We start from the raw sequence: 23,398 nt of genomic DNA on the forward strand, positions 1-23,398 counted from the left end.
TATAATTTATATAAACAACTTTTTTTTTCTTCTATGGGAAGCAGACAAATTGTGTTTAAGTCACTGTATCTGTCAGGTTCTCATGCATGTTTTCCAGTGAAAGTAAGCTTCTTTCTGATCCCAAGGCCTACAAGTAAAAAGGAACAGTGAAAGCAAACTGTTCCCCCTTCAGATGCCCTGTTGAGATGTATGCTCTGGCCTTGTTTCTTGAGATGAAGAGAAACAGCCCTAATTCTCAGCATGTTCCAAACTAAACAGATTCCTGTTGCTTTAGTTCCATCAGATCCTTGCCCACTTCAGGAACTCTTTCCAACTTATTGTGGTACAATAAAAAATTACACAGTAAACCCACCACTTATTATGGGAGCATACACTTTTCACACAAAGTAACTGGACACTTCAGCCACACTTAAAATGTGTGTGTTGTAATGACCAAATGGCACCTGTAAACAAATGATTCTAGACATTTTCTCAGAGCTAAATGTACTTTTACATTACATTTACATTTATCTGACGCTTTTATCCAAAGCGACTTACAATTGCTATATATGTCAGAGGTCGCACGCCTCTGGAGCAACTAGGGGGTTAAGTGTCTTGCTCAGGGACACATTGGTGTCTCACAGTGGATTCGAACCCGGGTCTCTCACACCAATGCGTCTTATCCACTGCGCCATCATGTACTTTTGTAAGCCTCTTTTGTAGACTCTAAATTTATTGTTTTATTGGTAATTTAAAAACCAACACACTTCTTATGTGAAATAACTTGCTATTTTTTTTTTTTTTTTTTAATGCAACAACATATTGCATTTTAAGTGTGCAACTTCTAATTGTCTCACTACGTTTTGGTGCTACTGTAAGTTTTATGTATTAAAAATATATATATTTCACAGTGAACAAGTGTGTTCTAAAATAAAATTACAATTACTTTTATAATTCCTCTTTTATGTATTATTCATTTTACAAGTGAACTATTAATGGCTATTATGTAAATTACCTATAGCCTACTTTCAAAGGTGTGTTACGGTCGTCAGGCTCACAGCTGAATTTGCTGTATTACAGCGCCATCATGCGGTTGATCTCTGAACACATGGCAGTGTTTTCTGATTCCCGAACAAATGACTTTTAGTGAATCAAAACATGCAACGCGAACACTATAGTGCTCTCTTTTGATCCAGTTCTTTAATTAATGAATGGTTTAATGAATTAGTATTTTCGTATCATATTTTTATATGGAAAAATTAGTTAGATTAGTAAAATAGAATGCTATTCTGAATTCAGCCATTTATTGTTTATTTAGTATTTATGTAATATATAGTTAGGGCCAATTATTTATTCCATCTTTATTTAACCCTCTAACTCTAGCACTCTCTATTCTAATTCTATTCTTTAAAAAAAATAAAAAAAATAAAAACTTGCCCCTTTTAGACTTGCATTTACTAACTGCTTGTGTACTTTAAAAAAAACTAACTTCTCTATTATTTTTGTATTCTGTCTATTTGTTTTATTTTTATTTATTACAATGAACAAAAAGCAAAAAAAGGCCTCTAAAAAACTCTATTTCTTTTTCTATTTCTATTTCTTTTTCTATTATTTCATTTGTTGATATAGTTCTCAAAAAGGCTAAAAGATTCGTGAATAGAAGCGTTAAAGAACCGTAATGAATCATTAAAATCCTTACGATTCCCTTTATATAATATACCAGGTTTATGTATGTGCAAATTACTTAAAGCGTCATCATGATTATCGACAGGTATTCCTTTTCGCGGGTTACGGAAGTTCTTTACCATGGTAACGGGCTATTTAAACACGTTGTCATGGTTACTCGTCAAACGGACAGTTGAGCGCCGAGTCCAGACGGGGGCGATGGCCGCTTCATTCAACAGATCAGTGAAGTCCCCACAGCACTCAAACTGTGCAGGACCACAGATGTGAGGAGCTCGCAAGAGTCAAACAGCTGGGTTTATCGTGTATTTACGCTCCCCTGTTACAGACAGAAATATGAAATCATGGTAGTTAAAACCAGAAAATCAAATGCCAAGGACCAGAGCAGCGAGAAGGACAGGAGTCAGTCCGTGTCGGGAAAAACCAAGCGTGCCAAAGATGGGAAGGGCTCGGCTTCCCAGAGTAAAAACGGACTTTTTGCAGGGTTCATTAGAAGCAAATTAGGTTTGAGCCCGGCCGCTTTTGCAAGAGGAATATCGGTGTTGGTTCTCGGTAAGGCTTTGTTTCTTAGCCGCTAAGTTAGGTAGCTAGCTAACGGTTATTCACATGATTAGCATCTAGCATGTTCTGGTATTATAGAAACTCGCTTGTAAACAACAAAGTTGTGTAGTGTTCATATTTCCTTAACCGATTTTATTCCTGAACAACTCCAAATTACCAGTTTAATATGTGAATGTTCATATGTTAAATCTAGTTGGCACCCAATCGAATTTCATTCATTTCACTCCAGTTATTAGCCAATGATGACCAAACATTAACACATTTTATGGTTTGTCTGCACATGTAAACTACCCACAGACATTAATTGATTAAAATAAAATTACTTATCAGAATTATTGCTCTGTTTTAAAGTAGGCAACTCGCCCCACATCTAATAGAGACTCATTCTGTGTGGTCAGGTTAGAGTCCTTCAGTGTGGCCACGTAGCGATCTGTCTCTGGTCAAAGTCATCTAACCTGATGTGTTTATTTCCACAGCTGTTATTGTGGGATTTTTACACTGGTAAGTAGGTTTAGATATTTAAAATTTTAACATTGTTCCTCTTGTTGTGACAAAATAAATAAGCTGTCCTGTGCTTCTCAGGTATCATCTCTCACATCTATTTGAAAATGACAGACATTTTTCACACATGTCGTCTTTGGAAAAGGAGATGGCCTTTCGAACAGAGATGGTTATTATTGCTTTTTAAATTGCTATTATCCTGAGTTAACTCTCTATATAGCTCTCATTCACCTTGCATCTCATTTTGTTAAATACTAAGCTTTAACTTTAATTGACATCTTGCTCGTTTAGATAATTGTCTCATAGTGGCATATGCTATTTGGTCTTTTTAGGGACTGTATTACTCCTATTTCAAGACCATCATTGAGGCTCCTTCTTTCATGGATGGTCTTTATATGATCATGAATGACCGTCTCACTGAATACCCTCTAGTGATAAACACTCTGAAGAGGTTTAACTTGTACCCTGAGGTGAGATGGCCTCTTTGGCATCTTCTGAAAATCAGTGAAATCTCTTTATTCCACAGTATTTGCTTGAGCTCTGAAGTTAACCATTGTTTTTGCTCTCTTGTACCGCAGGTGGTCTTGGCCAGCTGGTACAGAGCGTACACCAGCACAATGGATTTCTTTGGTATCCCTACCAAGATGTGTTGGACCATCAACAGAGGGGAGGGTTTAGATCCAGTGGAGAGTTGTGAAGGTATTGGAGAAGCCAAACATCAAATAAGCATCCATTGTTTGGCCCACACATCTATTTGTTGTTTAATTTTAGAGCATTTGCAGTACAGTACATTGTAAATAATTGTAGAGCCCCACACATGACATTCAAACAACTTGTTTTAGTTAAGTTGAGTATTCATGACTTGTTAATTAATTCCCTTGTTTTTTTCAATATAACAGTGACCTTTAATTTGTCTTGCCGTTTTAGAAAAATATTCTACATTGTAGTTGTAATAAAAAATGCATGCTTTAGAAATAGCTCTTGAACCTCTTTTTTGTACTCTCTGACTTTTTTTTGCAATTTTCACTTCTGCTAACACACTCATTATGAGGGAAGATTTAGCCTATTTTTGTAAAGTGTTATTGAGGTGGAGAAAAAAAAAATGCTGTTTCATTCACTGTGTGACTGACAGCCAAGTGTTCTTCATTTCACAGATTATTTTACTTACTTGAGTGGCTTTTCCACAGGTCTGGGCGATCCTGCTTACTTTTATGTCACATTTGTGTTCCTGTTAAATGGGGCAATGATGAGCCTCTTCTTCATTTATGGAACATATCTAAGGTAATCCAGCCTAGAATAAACATGAGGAAGAGTCCTTTAATCGATACCAAAGAAAGTGCAACTTTGAGTTTACACTTTGATTGCAAATGGGTTGATCCTAAAAGCATCATTTTAAAAGTTAGATCATAACATGCACTTTATTTTTTGGCTGTTCTTATAGCGGCAGTCGACTGGGTGGCACTGTTTCAGTTCTGTGTTTCTTCTTTAATCATGGAGAGGTAAAGCAGATTGTTTTCTTAAGCATCTTGGAGAACTTTATTTTCTTCTAGTACTTAAAGATTTTGTCTCTCTTTTGAACCCTTGAATCCCAGAGTACTCGGGTCATGTGGACGCCACCTCTGAGAGAGAGCTTCTCCTACCCCTTCCTGGTTCTGCAGATGCTTCTGCTCACTTACATCCTCCGGTAACTTGCTTTCTTCCCTAAGTTTGCAACCCAAATCATAGCAATTTAATGTTATATTCAACCTTTCATTCTCGTGTTCACTCTTTTTGTTCATACTTTGAGATGACTTAAGATCTTTTAAGTATTATGTTGTCACCGGACACATCTAAGCAATGTTTTGTGTATTTAGGCGGCTTATGTGTACATTGTTTATGATTACACACACAATTCTGTGCAATTAAAATGTATTTTGTTGGATATTTTTGATTTTGTAAGGACAAGGAACCCAAGCAAGAATACCATGATGGCTCTGGGGATCTCCAATATTTGCTTCATGCTGCCGTGGCAGTTTGCTCAGTTTGTCTTACTTACCCAGGTGAGAGATGGAAGAGACAACAAGATCATAAACCTGCTGAACCAAACTCTAGTTTAATGCTGATATTTGAAGAAAGTAGAGAAAGCAGCTAAATTTAACATCCTTATTAACAGTGTGAAATATTTTTAAAATTTAAAAGAATGTTTCTATCATAATGATTTAAAATATAATGTATTCCTCCAATGGCAAAGTTGATTTTCAGATTTTCAACAGAAATTACAGATCATTCTAATATTCTGATTTAGTCCTTAAGAAAATATTATCAGTGTTGAAAACAGTTGTGCTGCTTAATGTTTTTGTGGAAACTGTGATGCATAAGTTTTTTTTTTTTCAGAATTCCTTTACAAATAGAAAGTTAAAAATAAGGGGTTATTTGGAATAGAAATCTTTGTTTCATGTTTTCACTGTTACTTTTGATCAATGTAATGCATTCTTGCTGAATGACAGTATTTCAAAACAAAAAAACTTACTGACCTCAAACTTTTGAACGATGTTGACAGTTTCCTAATAGAAACGTAATGCAGTTCACCTCCAGAGTCAGAGTCATTTGTAATTATATTTTGCCTGAAGACCACCTAGATAAGCCTAACATGATTGCATGCCTCAGGAATATTGTTCAATCCAGTTTTCAATTTTAGCTGTTATGCGAAAATCGTTTTGCAGCAAGATAGCAAAGGATGCTATGACAAGAATGTTTGTGTGTTTTACAGGTGGCATCCCTTTTTGCTTCATATATCCTGGGATATCTGAGTCCGGCAAAAATGCAGTCTGTCTTAGTAACTCACATGGTAATGTAAAGACTTTATTAATAGAGCCACGATATTGCTCATATTGTCTTTCTGAGTCACTGATGAACTGACTGCTCCTCACAGATCTCCTTGGCCGTCTGTTTTCTTCTAATGTTCGGGAACTCGATGCTGCTGACATCCTTCTACGCCTCTTCACTGGTCTCCATCTGGGTGAGCTGGACAGTGTAAAGGCTCATTGCTGCACTCATTAGCTACTTGCTCAGGAAAGCACACAGTGTGGTATAATCGCTTCCTCGGACACCAGAAGCTGTGTTTAATCTCGTCTTGTGTAGAAAATGCTGGCTAAATGGTGCCATAGTCTGACCAAATGACAAAGTACATACAAATAGATGACCTCAAACACAAACATACTCTGAAGAAACATGTCAGCTTTACTGGTTGGTCTGCTTTCATTTCAGGGGGTAATTGCACTCAGGGATCGTTTGGTCGGTATATTCAAACCTGGACTTTTCACATGGGTAAGAGCACAAGCAGTACTGACTGAAGTAGCAGTAAAATGTGCCTGAATTGTCTGATAGAAAAAAAAAACAGATTTTGTTTTTGTTAGGTCATGCAGTGCCTTGCATGGGTGGTCTCCACTGTCATTCTGAAGTTCATGCTCTCAGTGATCTTTGGGGCATCAGATGATGTGAGTAAAACGAGAGCAGTGCTGTGAACATCAGTTAGCTTTAGGGGTCCGTTGAACATTTTGCAGGGCTTTTGACATTTTAATTAGGGGTTCAAGCACGCAGTGCTGAGACCCAATTGTATTTGTTAGGATTTTTTTATTTATTATTATTATTCCACGCTAAAACTGATCGTGCAGCCCAAACTGTAAGGCCTAGAGAAACTTGGTCATATGGTAGTAGTCTGGCCTTCTTGTCAGATACAAAGGCTCGTCCCAATCAGCCTAACGGGGACGCTACAGTTAAAAAAACTAAATTTTTGGCCATAGCTCGTAAACCGTTTGTTGTAGACTAAAAACCTTACATCGTTGCGATCCTTGGGTTAGCATGAACAAAAGTGTATCAGTTTTTTGCTCTACGACGCACCGTTTTCCCGTAAAATTGACCTATATCCCAAACCTACTTTTGCAAACTAGTCCTAGGTTTTTCGCCCGATCGGAACCAAACCACTGCAGAAATATTCTGTGGACACTGAATATCAAAAGTTATCCCAAAAAAAGTTGATGGTACGTCAATTAACGCCTATGCTAACGTTAGTCAAATGTTATTTGAAGTATAACTCTGGAATGGAATGAGATATCTTCACCAAACTCGGTACACACATGTACGAGCTCAATCTTTGGTCAAATAAAAAAATTGTGCAGCTCTGCCACTTGGTGGCGCTGTAAGACTGAAAAAACATATAAATGGCTATAACCAGGCAACTGTTGGTCTGATCGACTTGAAAATTGGTATGCAGCGTCTTGGTCCAAAGGGGCATGAGTTTCTATGAGGACATTCGAGTATCTCAAAAAACATGGCCGCCATTGGCCAAACAAATTTAAGCACCTATTTGACAAGGTTCCCGGTGGTCGATCGGAACAAAACTCGATGGGCATGTTCGACTCATGGCCCTAAAGGTCTGTAAGAATTTTGAAAGAAATCGGCCACTAGTTGGCGCTAACAAGTTTTTTGGCTCTGTAATCGCGTGGTGTTTCACAAATCCACACAATATGCATATCATTCGATAGATCTCCTCATAATGAGCAACTTTACCCCAGGAATTATTGCTGTCAATCAAATCATTCATTAAATATTCTCTATTATGTTAAAAACCTACTTTTGTGAACTAGTCCTAGGTTTTTCGCTAAATCTCGATCAAACCACTGCAGCGCAATTCTCTGGACTCTTTAGATGAATAATTATCCCAAAAAATTTGAATTTTGTCCTTCAGTTACATATAACGGGGTCATTTAGAAAAGGGTGTGGCCAAATTTACCCAAAAGCCTATAAAACTTAAACGAAAACTCAGAACTTGACGACTCTCAACAAGCATACAAAGTTTCATGGAGATTGGACCATAGGTGGCTCTATAACAGTTGAAAAGGCCTCAAAAACACAATATTTCTGTATAAAATGACCACAAATTGTAGATAATGTTCATATATTCACACAAACACTTGATCTTCATATCATATGTTAGATCTCCTCATTCTGAGCAACTTTTCCTCTGGGAGTAATGCTGTGCATCAAATCATTCATTAAATATTCACAAATATGTTAAACCACTGCAGTGTACTCTGGACTCTCTAGATCAGGGATGGGCAACTTCGGTCCTGGAGGGCCACTGTCCTGCAGAGTTTAGCTCCAACCCTAATCAAACACACCAGAACCAGCTAATCAAGTTCTTCAAGATCACTAGAAAGCTACAAGCAGGTGTGTTTGATTAGAGTTGGAGCTAAACTCTGCAGGACAGTGGCCCTCCAGGACCGAAGTTGCCCATCCCTGCTCTAGATCAATCTCCAATGAAAAGTTTCTTGGAGATTGGACCATAGGTGGTGCTATAACAGTGAAAAAGGCCTCAAAAACACAAGCAAGCAAAATTTAAGAGATATTGGGCAAAAAAATAACACTATAAACCGTTATAAAGGTTAAAAAACACATTGTATGAGTTCAATTTCTAACCACTAGATGGCAGCGAAAGATCACTAATGGGCTCATTAAACCCTAAAACAGTGCTGTTCATATTTTGCTTATGGAGATGCTATAAAATCACAGTTCTAACATTTAAACTCTCATTTAGATAAAGTTTACCATTTTGTTCATACAGATATGTCAGTTTTTACAATTTTGCCATTTTATAATCACAGAGAAACCTGAAAATGACATGTAAACTCTTAAAAAGGGAAGATTTGCAATGAGTATGGTCACCTATCATTTATTGCAAATATCTATATCTGCAACAAAATGTGTGTGTGTGTAAGAATGCTTATTGATTATTAATATGATAGTTTAACCATTTCATTTCTATATGTGTGTTTCTGTGAGCCTATTGTCCATTTTCAATGTGCTTCAGTGTGTTTTCTGTCAGCTATACATTCAGGTTGGCCTAGACCCTAAAAGCATACCACCTTAAGGCCTTAAAATGCTTGAACCCCGGTAATCGCTGCTTGCGGCTATATTTTTGTTTTGAATTATAGGCCCACATCAGCAGTCTGATCAAATCCAAGTTCACAAGCTACAAAGACTTTGACACAATGATGTACACGTGTGCTGCTGAGTTTGACTTCATTGAAACTGAGGTGGGTTATATGATCTCTTTCCTTGCAGTCAGTCATCAGTTTCCCCTTAAAGCTCTTTTTTATTGGACTTAATGTGTTTGCAGACTCCCATCCGGTACATCAAAACCATGCTGCTTCCAATTAACATGCTGATTGTGGGTTTTATTGCTGGAAGGGTGAGTTGTTTTCACTTAGATAATGGATCATTTACCCCTCTTACGTTTTGGTATGTGTCCTGCTTTTATCTGTTTGCACCAATATTCGAGGTTTACAGTTTTCTGTCAGTTTGGTGTTTATCAGTTGGTTCAGAATTGAGCTTTTTATAGAAAGGAAACGATGTAATCTGCATACTAAAGTTTCCTTCATATGCTTCCTCCTTTTGCTTCCTAAATACAGACTATACAGGACATTATTGTGTTTCTCAGAAATGAGAAGACCGAAAAGTCAGAAGATGATGAAATGGAGCAGTAAGTATCTTCAGCACTTTACTGGCATGATTGCTTTGAACATGAACAGTGAACAGAGTATGTGGGGGAAAAAATCACGTAAAAGGATCTATTTGTTTATAAAACTTTATTCTATCTGTATTGAAAAATGTTTTTTAAAGATACACGACCATTCAAAAGTTTGTACTTTTTTTTTCTTTTCTTTAAAGAAGTCTCTTTTGCTCACCAGGGCTGAATTTGATCAAAAATACGGTAATATTGTGAAATACTATTACAGTTTACATTAATTTTCTTATATATAATTAATTTTTTTTTTTTTTTGCAATTTATTGCCGTGCTGAAGCTGAATTTTCATCAGCCACAGTCTTCAGTGTCACATGATCCTTCAAGAAATTATTTTACGCTGTTTTGCTGTTCAAGTAACATTTCTTATTATCAGTGTTGAAAACAGTTTTATATATATATATATATATATATATATATATATATATATATATATATATATATATATAATGCTTAAATTTTTTTTTTAAACCTTGATACATTTTTTTTTTTTTTTCATGGTTCTTTTAATAGAAAGATTGAAAGAACAACAGCATTTATTTCAAATAGAATCTGTTGTAACATTATGTGTGTCTTTACTGTCAGTTTTAAACAATTTTTTTTTTTTTTTCTTTAAAAAAAATCAATCTTACTGACCCTTAAGTTTTAAACAGTAGAGTATATTTACATTTCTTTGGATAATAATGGCTACTGTATCTCCTAAACTTTGCTCTTCCATTTTTCAGGAGCCAGATGTTGGCAAAGGGAGTGGTAAGATTCTGTAGTTTTATGTGTAGCTTTTTATGATTTAAGCTTTTTTTCCCTTAGTTGAGATCTATAAAGAAATATATGTGACTGACCCATGGCGTACAAGTTGATATCCAGAGGCTGTTTTTATCTTGTGATGTTTGTCTAGCTGGTGTATCACAGTCTGCAGCTGGTGGCGTTTGCAGTGCTAGCTGTGCTCATCATGAGACTGAAGCTCTTCCTCACTCCTCACATGTGCATCATGTCCTGTTTGATCTGCTCCAGACAGGTGACCCGACTATTAATTCTTTATAACTCGCCCCAAAATTTCCATAATGCAAGGAAGCTGATTTGAGCAAAAGCTTTTAAATGAAAATATGGTGTGACTAATGTTTTGATTTCATCTGCAGCTGTTTGGCTGGTTAGGAGAGAAGTTTAAACTCCAGCTGACAGTCGTGGGAATATTATCCATCATGGCAGTCCAAGGAGTCACCAACCTGCAGAGTCAATGGAACGTCATAGGAGAATTCAGTAACTTACCCCAAGAAGAGCTCCTTGAGTGGATCAAAGACAACACAAGCCCTAGTGAGGAACTTTTGCTGTTCAACTGCACAAAATCAAACGTCTCACTTCATGTGACACCAGTGTCTGACTCCTGCATCCATGCAATGTTCCTGTAGATGCTGTGTTTGCTGGTGCAATGCCCACCATGGCGAGTGTGAAACTGTCCACAGGAAGAGCCATAGTGAATCACCCGCACTATGAAGACGCAGGATTGAGGTATCATGATTTAACATGCATTTTGTCTCTATATTACAGTACTTATCCAAGTATTTAATTTTTATAATATTGCTCTGTCAATGTAAAGCGTTTGATTTATTTTGACTTTATTCAGAGAAAGAACAAAGATGGTGTATGCCATGTACAGCCGAAAGCCAGCTGAGGTAGTGAAGCGAAACTTAATAAAGCTGCAGGTGGACTATTTCATCTTAGAGGACTCGTGGTGCACCAGACGCTCCAAGTAAATGCTGCATACTTTGAATTAATACCGCTGTTTGATCAGTTCTTTTATCTCACATGCGTTTCTTCTTCATCTCCAGGCCCGGTTGCAGCATGCCTGAGATCTGGGACGTGGAGGATGCACAAAATGCAGGAAAGGTGCCACTTTGCACTCTTATGTGGAGGGATTCTCATCCTCACTTCTCCACAGTCTTTCACAACAACATTTACAAAGTCCTTCGAGTTCCCAAAACAGTGAGAGATATGAGATAACAGCAGCCCCCCCCCCACCTTACTGTTTTCCTGTCTTTTGATATGTGTATTTACACAGCAATGATTATTTTTGTAAAGGTCAGATGTGGTTTTTTTGTGCCCTGCACTTTGGTGTCCGTTTTGTTTTGATAAGCTGTAAGAGATGTTCAAGTCAATCAGTATTGAATCACCTCTTTTCACTTAAAGGAATAGTTCACCCAAAATGAAATTTTGCTGAAAATGTACTCCATCTAAGATGTAGATGAGTTTTTCTTCATCAGAACAGATTTCTCCAAACAGATTATTATTTCTAATGGCACCCATTCACCGCAGAGGATCCATTGGTAATCAAAACAAAAAAACAAGTGATGTAATGCTTAATTTCTCCAAATCTGTCCCGAGGAAGAAAGAAACTCGTCTACATCTTGAATGGCTTGAGGGTGAGTCAATTTTAAGCAGATTTAGCTTTTTTTTTTCTTTTTTTTTTTTTGATGAACTATTCTTTTAACCATCTGTTCTCATGCTTGTTAAAATGTCTTTTATTAGGATGACTGTGATTTTTGCCATCGATGGTGCTGCTGTTTGCCGGTTGCATATGGTCCAGACAATTGTTTACTTAAATCATTTCACTTTTTATGCATAAAATATTTTATTCAATCTCTTTTGGATTTTCAACCTGTGATGTTTTGTAAAACACTTTTTGTCTAGTTTTAAAATTTACATTTGTTTTGGGCAGATGCTGTTACCAAAGTGACCTACAAAAAGTTCTATAGTTTGAGGGAGGATTATGATAGTCTATAGTGTTATTTTTTTAAATCTGCAAACTCAATTTTAATAGTCAGCTGTTGTAAATAAACTGCTTGTTACTCTTGTGTGTAGAAATCATGATCAGTGTTATGTATTAGACTAGAGTAGCTATCTTAAGTATTGTTTGTTTTAAATGTATTGTCTTGCTCAGCTGTATTTTTATTTGGATCATGTCCGTTTCTGTACTAAAGTTAACCAGTGCTAGTGTTGTGCTCATTTCCCAAGAGTAAGGTTTTTGTCCAAATTCTTTTCTCGATGTCATGTAGTAATAAGTCCTTTTAAAAAAAACCAAGCTGAAGGACTGTAAACACTGCCGTAGTATTATTAAAGATATCAATTTGTAGCATGTGCTCTGTTGTAATTCAGAAGTGTCCTTTACATTTCAGTTGACATGCATGTGAAGTGTTCAAAAACGTTCTTTTTTTTTTTTTGTCTGTTTTATCAAATGTGAGGAACTGAACCGTTTTTATTTTACCAATTAAATGTTGAGTCAATCATTGGATCGTTCTGTTGTTTTTAAGTATAATGTTGATGTGAATTTTAAGGCACAATGTATGTTTTCATCAACTGAACTGGACAGTGTGGTCAGATTATTTAGCTGGTGAGGAAGTCTTTTTGTATTTGTAAATTGCTAATAAGAGTATACATTATTTTTTGTTGGTTGAATCATCCCCATTCACACTCAGAAAAAAAGATTTGGTTGTGTGCCTTAAGTTTATTTAACCCTCTGGTTCTCATTTCGGAGTCACTTGTGCTCTTCACGGTCAAGTGACTGGACACCTGTAACTTAATCTCTTATTTTTTTCAGTAAAATCATTCTAATTTGTGTTTAATATTTTGCATTTTGAGAGGGTTTTGCAGTAAGAATTAATGTTTGGAAAACTACGGAAGACTGCTATAGAGAGAGGGAGACAGAGCATGCTTTTTTTCCTTTTCTTGTTTTTAGTATAGCATTAATATTATTCAGGAAAAAATCCCACAAAATAAAAACCACGACAAACGGTAGATTAAAGACATCAGACATTTCTTTTTTTTCCTTTAATAAACAACTTCAACATTACAAAAGACAGCTCGCTCTCTCCCCTGTGTGTGTATATTGTACAAATTCAAAACTTCACGGCCTACATTTTCTTAAATCTTGATTTGGCCAGTTCACAAGGGAAACATCTGTCTGAACTGGGCAGAATTCTGTAAAAATACATGAACATTGTGCAGACAGAAGCTCAGAACACCACGGCAGCAATACTTGTTCAGAGTCTTACTGAGGCTAATAAAGAAAGACGCTTAACCGCATATGACTGAAAACCATCTTCCGGATATTCAATTTCATTCCCACCCACAGACTCCAGCATTTATTGATCACATTTAACAAGCTACTTGCTGCAAGAGTGAAAGTGTACAGAATAAACCTAGTGATTTACAAATGCTTTCACATACGGTATAGTAGAGGTATTTCATTGTCACTGTGGGATCTATGAAGCGCTGTGTGAGCATGAGGGCAGTAAGCTAGCTTACTACTGCAAACAAATTACTCCGTTCAAACGAACTATACTTGGCAACTCCTAAAGCTATAGAAGTTTCCACCACAAAATAAAACAAATAAGGTAATTCTGAGTTTACATCTAGCAATTCAGATTTTTTTTTTCCCCCTCAGAATCCCCCCCAAAAAAAAGACTTGTGAAAAAGCCACAATTACCTTTTTTATCCCATGGTGGAAATAAACTTACAAACAGCATAAACCAAGTCAAATAAATTTGATATCTAATAAAATACAAATAAAAACTGACAATTGCTCTGTTGGAGTAAAAAAGTTGCAAAAAAAGGTCAACATCTGTAGACGTTAAAATGTTTTCAGCATGAACAAAATGGCATAAAAAGGCAACTTTTTTGTCCAGTGTGAAATTAAAAAACATCTCAAAATTAAAACGAGGACATGTGATTTTTTATTTTTTTTGAACATAAAAAGTAGTGTGGGGAAAGAGTGCAAAAGGAGTTTCCTGAGACTGCTCTAGATTAAATAAGTTGTTGTTAGGCCTACAGCCACGATGGCAAGCCTACCTAAAGTGCACATTAACACCAGTAACAGAGGAAAGAAATGACAGGCCAACAACACTGCAGCAGTCCTTCTGCCCCATCATGGGTCTGCGTCGCCTACTTGACCCTTAAATGACCGTTAATAAATTAGTTGATTAACACATTGTAAAAATCATACGTACTAACAATACAAAATTCTATTTTATAACACTAATAAAGAGAAACAACGTAAACACATGAATGAATGTGGGGGGGGGGGCTCTTTACATTTGGAGCAATTTACATTACTCAAGTTTGAATTTTTGTGAATTTTGAGTGACTGCAAGAATTGATCTGTTTGTTCTCCTTCTGCATCGTTTTGTTTTAATATAGTATTTGAACATAAATGATCAAGTAATCTGTCATCATTTTGTATGACATTTTTACAATAATAATAATCATTTACTTTGTATTTAGGTTTAATATCCCCTTCATGTGACATTTTGAAGTGTTGGCTTTGCACGCTGTTTTTCCAGAAGTTTAGAAGGTCAGTCATGCAGCCTCATGTCACCACCTTTGGTCTCAATGAGACATTTTCTCATATATGCATTTATTAATTTTTTTAAAAGCAGCACTCTGCAACAAACAGCATTTTAATGTACTGAAAGAAAAACATCTTCGGTGATGATCTGAAAACTGTGGTACCGTGAGAAATTTAGCATGTAAAACTAATCCTAAAAGACTTTCTTCATTGTCTTGAGAAAAATAAAATAAATATGCGAAACCTAAGAGTCTGAAGAGTTCTTCATAACATACCCTATACGTCTGAAATCATGGTGCTTTATTCATATTAAAACCAAATTGTAGAAAATAAAAAAAGGGTTTGTTGGTGTGATTAAAAATAGAAACTTAGACAAATAAACCAGGAAATAATTACTCAGCCCTCTATCAGGCGTCTCTACCTTTGGCTTGATTTAGGCAGGTTGGAAGGGCACATAGAACAGAGCAGCACCGTTCCAGACTAGAGGACTCTGGGAAGGGTCCTGCACATGTCCACAGTGAGCTCTCAAAGTCTGTCTCTCATAATGATGTCTCTGTATCCACACATTTATCCCCCTGCTCGTCCTCCACATTGATCTTAATACTAGCAGTCTTCTCTTCACTGTAAAACAAAGAAAAAAGATGAAGGAAAATTTAACTCAAAGCAGGTGCCCAGCAAAATGGTTTCAAAATGTTAATATCGCCATACTGGCAAAACACAGTATCAGATTCAATGAAGCACAAACATGATGTATGCAAAAGCAAATCAAGCGCGCACACACTTTTGACAGGCATTGGTTTTAAACAAATGATAAAGGCCCGGTCACATGAAGATAAATGAAAAACAAGCAAACTAATATCTTTTATAAAATCCAAATTTTGTGTGTGTATGTGTGTGTGTATGTGTATATTCTTTTTTTAGATTAAAAACTTTTCTAAAATAAATAAACAATTTTATAAATTATTGTTTCTTTTATGCTATATACAAAACAATTATTTATTATAATTATTTTAATTTGTATTACACAAGGTATTTTTTTTTACAAAAACATACTTTAATAAAACAAATCAACTATATTAAGAATTTATTTCTCACAATTATTTATGTATAGTTAAATTCAATTTTATAAATTTTTCATATTTATTCATATATATTAATAAAATGGTACATTGGGACTTATTTGCAATGATTAACTTAAATTATTCATAAACAGTCTTACATTGCACTGAATCTAATTTAACGATATACATTAAAATGAAAACCTGGACATACAGGCCTTTACTGGTTCAAATATACAGTTCTTCTGTACAGCTTTACATCTATGCAGGAAAAACAGGCTGTGCGTTGAAGCAGTGAGAGGAAACAAGAGTGCTATGAAAAACAGCGATGAGGTTAGAGAAACAAAGCTACCTGGCACTAGGTTTCAATACTTTGGCACTGTCAGAGCTCATGGCAACAGCTTTCCACACAGCAGTTTTGGCCATCTCATCAGATATGTTAACCACAGAGGGGTCAGTGCTGCAGAAAAGACACATCAGAGCACTTACAGCTGGTCGCCCACAGTTTAACACACTCATTGCTCTTCCTGTTCACCAGCACAGTGCTTGATGGCCATTTGATTAATAAAGCATGAAAATCACATCAGATGAACCAAAGACAACCCTTCCCAGCGCAGACCGTGTGTGTTATTTCTGAGGTAAGCATTTAATGTTGCTGTGATGTTATTCATGAGTAATATGTCATGTTAGTAATCAAAGCACCAGATAGACAAAGTTTTACTTGCTCCCTTGCTAAAAGCTAAACATCAACCTGATGGAATTGTTTTTCTTCTATAAGACCATTCTAGTTAAGATAAAGTAACCAAGAAATGGACACTAAGCAGATATGAGACAAAATGGACCAAACTTGCCAAACAAGAAAAAAAAAAAATCAATCCTTGAACTCAAAACAAAATCCACATTCACAGGGCAACCTATAACTAAAGAAGCGGTAAAAAAAAAAAAAACATTGAAAAATTTGAGGTCGGTAAGATTTGTTTTTTTACGTTTTTGAAATAAGTCTCATCAAGGCTGCATTTATTTGATAAAAATACAGTAATAATGTAAACACTAATAATACAGTAACAGTAGTATTGTACTTTTGTTAAAGATTATTACAATTAAAAAATAAATTCTTCTGTTTGGTATATTTTAAAATATCATATATAGCTGAACAATATATTTAAATCAGGTATGCTGCTTAATATTTGTTTGTGGAAACTGTGCTTTAGGATTATTTGAAAAAGTAAAGCCATTAAAAAGTTTTCTGTCACTCTGGATTAATTTATTTCATCCTTGCCAAATAAATTGCAATTTCTTCTAAATGTGAAATTCTTCTTAGTAACCCTAAACATTTTAACAGTAATGTATGTCTAAATTGTGTATAATCATCATGGTGAAAACAACAACTGGTTTGAGCACATTTTTGAGATGGATACAATTAATAATGATTAATCCTGTTGTGTAATTATATAAAATATCTGACCACATAATTGCACAACTGACCGATAAGAATCAAGAATTCCTGAGAGCCATTAATAATGTGGGTTACACTGGCCTTGAGGCAAGAAAATGTAAAGAAATTGTCTTCAGCTGTCATTTAAAGGCTAAATGAGTCACTGCTGTAATATTAATGCCTCTAATGTTAATGAGAGTTAGCGCTCCGAAAATGCTCTTGTAACCTGTTAGTGAAGCCTAACAAGTGTACAGGTCAATGAAACAGCTGTCTGTCAATGAGATGGCCCTGGTTAATATGTTTAGATATTACTGAGCTCTGGTTTACACATGAACTGTCAATTACCAGACATACAAGGTAAATCATGAGCAACAATCATCATCTGAAGCTGTTCTGCATTGGGAAAGGATGAGTTGAATGAGGTGCATCAATAGCTTTAACCGATGCAGAGCTGTCAGAGGAAGCTTACGACTCGTAAACATGCACTCACATCGTGATGTGCAAAATACTCTGCGTTAAATAAACATAAGTGAGGATTAATAGCTGTAAAGAGGGAGTATGCGGTAACCAGAACTCAAGCAGGCCTGAGAGCAGACAAAAGACCAACCACTCCGCTCGTGTCTTCCTCGTACGAGGTGTCAGAGACAATGCTGTCAGACCTGTCTCAAAAGAAACCAGTCAAAACGTACTGAATGAGCCCTTGAATGAGGCCAACACAGGGTGTTTAAGAGAAACCCACATGGAGAAATGTCTTCGCTCATATAGGGTTAGACTTCACAGGATGTCTTGTATACTGCAGTTATGAACTTTTACCAACCTGATTTTAGGGGTCTTCACAGGGATTTCCAGGTGGTCTCCAGTATCATAAGGGATCGCTATTCCTCGTTCAGCCTCCATCATGCGCTGTGCTTCCTGGGTAGACAGATAGTGACATAAAAGTAGGCTGTTCAAAAACTCTGACGATAGAGGAAGAAATGTGTGTTGATAGAAATATTCAAAAAGTCTATATATTATCAAGAGAAGATAAACAAACCATCATATTGATGTTAAAATTTCAGTTCACATCTTGAAGTAGTACCTCTTTTGCCTTTTTCTTTTTGTCATCTTCCTTTTTCTTCTTGCTTTCTGGCATTAGGTCATCCAACCAGCTAAGCTCCCTCTTCATGAAGCAGAAATCCAGAAGCTTCCTCACAAATACCAGAGCAAGAACCTACAGAAAGCAAATACAAGACCTGAGTAAAAATACATGCAACAATGGATGATGTGCAGTAAAATCCGAATAAAGATTAACTAAATAAATCTATTTTCTAAATGTAATCTATGAGCATGCAGAGACAGAATTGAATTTCTGTGCTAAATTTTGGGGGAAACTTGCAGTAAAGATGGTGAAACGGAGATAAACACACTCTTAAATGTACCCAAGTATTTTTTCTTTTTTTAATCATATACTGTACATCACTTTAATGGAGCTGTTATTGGCATTTTTTCTTGCAATGTGAAAAAGATATTTAATCAACAATATTTCATTATATATTGTAGGATTTTACTGGATTACACATGAAATCCAATTTTTCTACCCAAAACGAACTGTTTAAAACATTTTATCAACTTCCAATCCCTATTAACATTTGTTAAATTGTTTGTAAAAAAAAAAAAAAGAAGCAAGAACTGACAAAGTATTATTCTGAAATTAAAATTCAAAAACTGTTTCAATTAACAGCATCTGAAATGGAGATTTATAATTTGTGCAGGTAAGCGTGATCTAAACACACTGGAGGCACATTAGAATTAAGGTGTAAATGCATTTCGGCTAAAACATATCACATACACAAATCACACGTTAATACCAGGTGTAAATGGGACCTATGAGATTTTAAACGTACCATCATAGGGAAGACCACCGCAGCAGCAGACACTTTGATGACCCAGAGCAGCACCAGGCAGGTGAGCTGAACTATTGTGAATATGTGAACCTTCCACAGCGGCACGTATCTCAGGTAGATCAGGTCAGGCTGGTGCTTTGCCGGCATCCCAAACAGCTTAATACGGTCAAAGAACTGCAGTGCAATGAATACACAAACAACATGACCACACATCCATCATAGCCTTAGTTTGACCTGCATGTATAAATAAGACATAAATCAATCCTGTAATTAGATAAAGTATTGTGAAAATTAAAGTGTGCTAACCTGTATGCCTTTGAGTGAGGAGACACCCATGTAGAGGAACACTCCATACAACACGGGCATTGGGATAAACTAAAGAGAAATAAAAAAGAAATAAGAAAAATTACAATTAAAAACACCGTTAATCCTATAAAGCCAGACATGTGGAAATAAGACTTTTTAAATGTATTTTATTTATTTATTGCAAATGATAAAACAATAAAAATAGCTTATTTGTTTTATTTTTATTAGGTATCATTTTTGATGCATCACACTTCTATAGCTCATATAGCATGATATAGTGGAATATGGAGCTCATACTCCAGGAGAAAAAAAAAAACTCCTCAGTTTTCAAAAGGCCCTAACGGTGTTAAATATGTTATATTTTATATTTATAAATATTTACATGGCCAAAAAGTAAGATCAAATTTTGATAAGTAAATCAGTGTAATCTCCATGAAGACATATCAGAGGACTTAAAATTGTATTCATTTTAACATGATTTTTCAGAGGGGGGTAGGGGGGGAAACCAAAGCGGCTTCAGTCCAATTAGTGTTCATCTTGAAATATTGGCATAAGAATATAAAATGTATTCTTGTTTACTTCATAAAAATCAGTGAAGATTTTACAGCAAGTAGACCCATGTAACATGACCTGAACATAGATGCTTTTAGAATGATACTTAAAAACATTTACTTGCTAAAAAGTATAAATTATCAATCAGACAACAGAAATTATATAGTAGGAAAACAGGTTTTTCAACCCATTTTCGATCATGTAAAAAATGGATAAGAGGGTTAAGAATTATATATTTTAATCTTTTTTGCACTACAAACTGAGCCATACCTTTAGAACTGATGTCATGAAGACAGACAGACCCATAAGCACAAAGATCATGAACCCAGTAACCCTCTGCTCACGAATGCCCAAAAACTTGGGCTGCTCTCCGGGGGCTGAGCACTCCGACTCCACCTTCAAACTGTTGACGTGAGAGATGGAGAGGACGGTGGCAGCAACGAACCATGGCAAGCCCATCACAGAACACACGCCGAGCATCACGGCCACCACCAGAAGGTCAAGATGATACCCGCAGCCTTTCTGCAGAAGAACAGAATCATGAGCCCCAGGACCGCTGCAGTGCTGCACAGACTGGATCAGGTGTCAAACTGACCTTGAGCTTGTGTTCTTTACGATTGATGATGACAGCGGTGATCTGCTGATCCATGAAGATGAGGATGGTGCACAGGAGGGCAGGGATGGCTGCTGCAAACAACGTCCATGTGGGGTTATCACCCAGAGGTGAGATCAGCCATCCACGGTTCTTAGAGGTGGGCTTTTGGACAGAAGAAAAACACAAACATAAAATTTTATTTATTGGGGATGAACAATTTTTGTGCCATTTCACTTATCAGTCTATATTAGAGAGTGCTTAATTTATTGGTATCTGTATTGTATTGTCAATATTGTTCTCTTATTTCTCCTATTTTCACATTTAGATCACCTTTTCCATTATCTAATGCTCAAATAAAGCTAATGTTGTGATGCCTAAATTCACTTGCAGCATTTGACTGATTTTAGTGAGTTTTTAATTTCAACTTATTTAGACAATAATATTAATAATATTTAGAGTATAATAATGTTTGGCCAAATTTAGAAGAGTGGAAACAAAGGTCAAAAGTCCAGAAACCCTAAAACCAGCCAAACATGATCTGTTGAATCTGGTTTAAGAACTAACAAGATGAACATACACAAACTAATAACAGAAAATGACATTTATAGTACCTCAAAGGTATCTGGGACGTGTAGTTTAGGAGAGGGGACGCCCACCAGGTAATCAACCAAGACCATAATCATAATGGTTAGAAAAACTGCAAAGTCACTGATTGAAGAGCGGACCTGGAGGACAGAAACTAAATGTTAGAGCAAATAACACTATCAGCACATGATCAGCGCATGACTCTACTGACCTTAGTGGGGAAATAGTGCTTGGTCTTGAACTGCTTGAGGAAGGATGACAGGAAGAAAGTGGTGAAGAACAGAATGACAGACCAGAACAATACATCAGGGATGTACGGGCCATTATGTCCACAAGCAGGACCCACAAACTCGCCAAGGAGTTTCTTGCAATTCTTTAAAAAGAGAGAGGAAAAAAAGCAATAATTAAAGATATTGTATTTATTTGACATGGATACAAGTGCAAGTAAAAATTATTTAAAAATGAAAAGATTTTACATGTTAAGATTTGATGATAAAGAAATCAACAGAAAAAAAAAAAAATTATATTTTACTTTTGTTAAAAGTTCCAATTGCATTTGATTTAGAAATAAATATGCTGTTAAAAACTTGTTTCTTTATCATTTACTGATAAATTATAGTCTGGCAACTGGACACCTTTGATGCTGCACTTATTCTGACTGTCCACCTTATTCTGATTATTTTGAAATTGGACAAAAAAATGAAAATCAAAATGTTAAGTTAATGTGTAATGCCATTAATAATATTTCTCCTATTAATGTTAACTTTGGCAGCACTATTAAAAACACTACAACTGTAGTGTGAAGAAAGAAATGCTTACTAGCACATCAAGGTCACTCCAGTTTATGGTCTCAGGATTAAAACCTGACTGATTCCATGCCTGTACCATCTGCTCTGTGATATTAGATGGAGATGAACACTGACATCTAAGAAAAAGACAAATAAATAAACTTACAATAAACATAAAACAATATACAACAAGGTGAATATTTCCTTACGTGTAAAACGTGAGGTTATCCAAATTGTCATGCATGTTGAAAGGGAACATCTCCCCCAGCTGGAAAAGTTTCTCCAAGGCCTCATAAATGAAAATGATGCAGATGAGAGCTGCAAAGGCTTCCTCTGTGAATCGCGTTATATAGCACACTAGAGAGCTTGCATCTGTGGCAACCAACACGATACACAAGAAGGCCGTCCACAGGCCAATGCTAGTGCGCAGAGGGAGGTAGGACAGACCGTAGTCACTGAGGAGAGACAGACATATTATACATCACTATCTGAATCAAAGCATCATAAACATATTCTGTGTGTTTCATATAATCAGCAATGTGTTTTTGTATAGAGCAGGGATAACAGGACTTTTGAAACCGAGCAATTATGCATTTTTATAGTTTGCATTGCTGCACAAAAACATATAGACACTAATGGTTTTGGATAACTGCATAAAGGATTAAAATGAGGCTGAACTTAAACTGTGTGTTGTATTGTCCAGAGTGCTACACCAACATTTTCCAGCACCAACAGATGGCACTATGGTACTACTTAGAGTTTAAAAATCAACCTTTCATAAGAGGAAACAATCAGAATTGTATTTCACTTTTTAAACTGTAGTTGACATGAAATGTCAACCATTGCCTGGAATGTGACATGCTATACTTTATTTTTATATACTTTAACTTTTTTAAACAATAATTAGTTACAAGCAAATAATTTGGACAAACAGCATAACAAGAGTGCTGATATTTCATAAAATATTAGGGAGAAGTCCTCAATATTCATTCATTTATAAGATTGCAAGCTAAATAAAATAAAGGATCCAATACATCGCAATAATTTTCATTGGCTTATTTGGCCATTAAGTTTGTATTATAAGTTTGATTTAGCTCTGTGAATGAGTGAATTCAGTTCAATAATTTCATAGACTATAATTCTGCAGTACAATTATATTTTACAAAATGCTTAAAGTGACAAAATTACATAAATTGTCCCACTTTCTCAGCAAATCTTTTCAAATGTGAGAATAACGTAATGTAATGTAAAACGCACGAGGGACAGAATGAGGAATGTTGAGACACTATTGAAAGTAATTCTCTCTCACCTGCAGAACTTGAAAAGAATCTTCTCGAAAACTAGAACTGGCCCAGTGCTGCCCAGGATAGTGAGAGGCTGACCAGAAAACAGTGAGAAGGCCACACCGGTCAGCGAAGCTCCAAACAGAGACTCAATGGCACTCTAAAACAAACACCGCCAAAAGAGATGTTATCAACAATGTGGGAGAGTTTCAAACAAAGAATAAATACATTCTGTGGAAGCAGAAATTATATCTTTTAAGGCATAGGGAAGACTATGCTTAATAAACAC

The 23,398-nt window shown here is 35.9% G+C and overlaps 2 protein-coding genes across 4 annotated transcripts in view; one reads left to right on the forward strand and one right to left on the reverse strand.

Annotated features, from left to right (window-relative positions):
* The first annotated feature begins 1,821 nt into the window (after positions 1 to 1,821).
* LOC306878175 (protein C-mannosyl-transferase DPY19L1-like) lies at positions 1,822 to 12,568 on the forward strand. Of its 2 annotated transcripts, XR_013784920.1 has the most exons (23): positions 1,822 to 2,214; positions 2,700 to 2,724; positions 2,806 to 2,893; positions 3,057 to 3,194; positions 3,303 to 3,423; positions 3,912 to 4,005; positions 4,166 to 4,223; positions 4,317 to 4,408; positions 4,664 to 4,763; positions 5,474 to 5,551; positions 5,636 to 5,722; positions 5,971 to 6,030; positions 6,120 to 6,200; positions 8,697 to 8,798; positions 8,882 to 8,953; positions 9,174 to 9,244; positions 10,012 to 10,036; positions 10,182 to 10,301; positions 10,423 to 10,597; positions 10,693 to 10,792; positions 10,908 to 11,033; positions 11,113 to 11,703; positions 11,810 to 12,568. XR_013784920.1 is itself a non-coding variant. In XM_079430355.1 (22 exons), the coding sequence occupies exons 1-22, from the start codon at positions 2,007 to 2,009 to the stop codon at positions 11,282 to 11,284; spliced, it is 2,193 nt and encodes a 730-aa protein (XP_079286481.1). In that variant the 5' UTR covers positions 1,822 to 2,006; the 3' UTR covers positions 11,285 to 12,566. The 2 variants fall into 2 exon arrangements, 1 of the variants encoding a protein (XP_079286481.1); XM_079430355.1 differs by having other exon boundaries at positions 11,113 to 12,566.
* Positions 12,569 to 13,079: 511 nt separating this feature from the next.
* The window catches only part of LOC306877530 (sodium bicarbonate cotransporter 3-like), a 46,981-nt gene continuing 36,662 nt past the window's right edge, over positions 13,080 to 23,398 (reverse strand). For both annotated transcript variants that reach the window (XM_079429338.1, XM_079429337.1), the window contains exons 13-25: positions 23,136 to 23,269; positions 22,036 to 22,281; positions 21,858 to 21,963; positions 21,250 to 21,411; positions 21,065 to 21,178; positions 20,454 to 20,615; positions 20,129 to 20,380; positions 19,307 to 19,375; positions 19,001 to 19,174; positions 18,196 to 18,327; positions 17,935 to 18,029; positions 16,035 to 16,142; positions 13,080 to 15,245 (exon numbers count right to left, since the gene is read on the reverse strand). In XM_079429338.1, the coding sequence (XP_079285464.1) occupies positions 15,164 to 15,245; positions 16,035 to 16,142; positions 17,935 to 18,029; positions 18,196 to 18,327; positions 19,001 to 19,174; positions 19,307 to 19,375; positions 20,129 to 20,380; positions 20,454 to 20,615; positions 21,065 to 21,178; positions 21,250 to 21,411; positions 21,858 to 21,963; positions 22,036 to 22,281; positions 23,136 to 23,269 (1,836 nt within the window). In that variant the 3' untranslated portion in view covers positions 13,080 to 15,163. The remainder of the gene's footprint in view (positions 15,246 to 16,034; positions 16,143 to 17,934; positions 18,030 to 18,195; positions 18,328 to 19,000; positions 19,175 to 19,306; positions 19,376 to 20,128; positions 20,381 to 20,453; positions 20,616 to 21,064; positions 21,179 to 21,249; positions 21,412 to 21,857; positions 21,964 to 22,035; positions 22,282 to 23,135; positions 23,270 to 23,398) is intronic.

Source organism: Barbus barbus (assembly GCF_936440315.1).
Source record: "Barbus barbus genome assembly, chromosome: 12".
In the NCBI taxonomy this organism is placed as follows: Eukaryota; Metazoa; Chordata; class Actinopteri; order Cypriniformes; family Cyprinidae; genus Barbus; species Barbus barbus.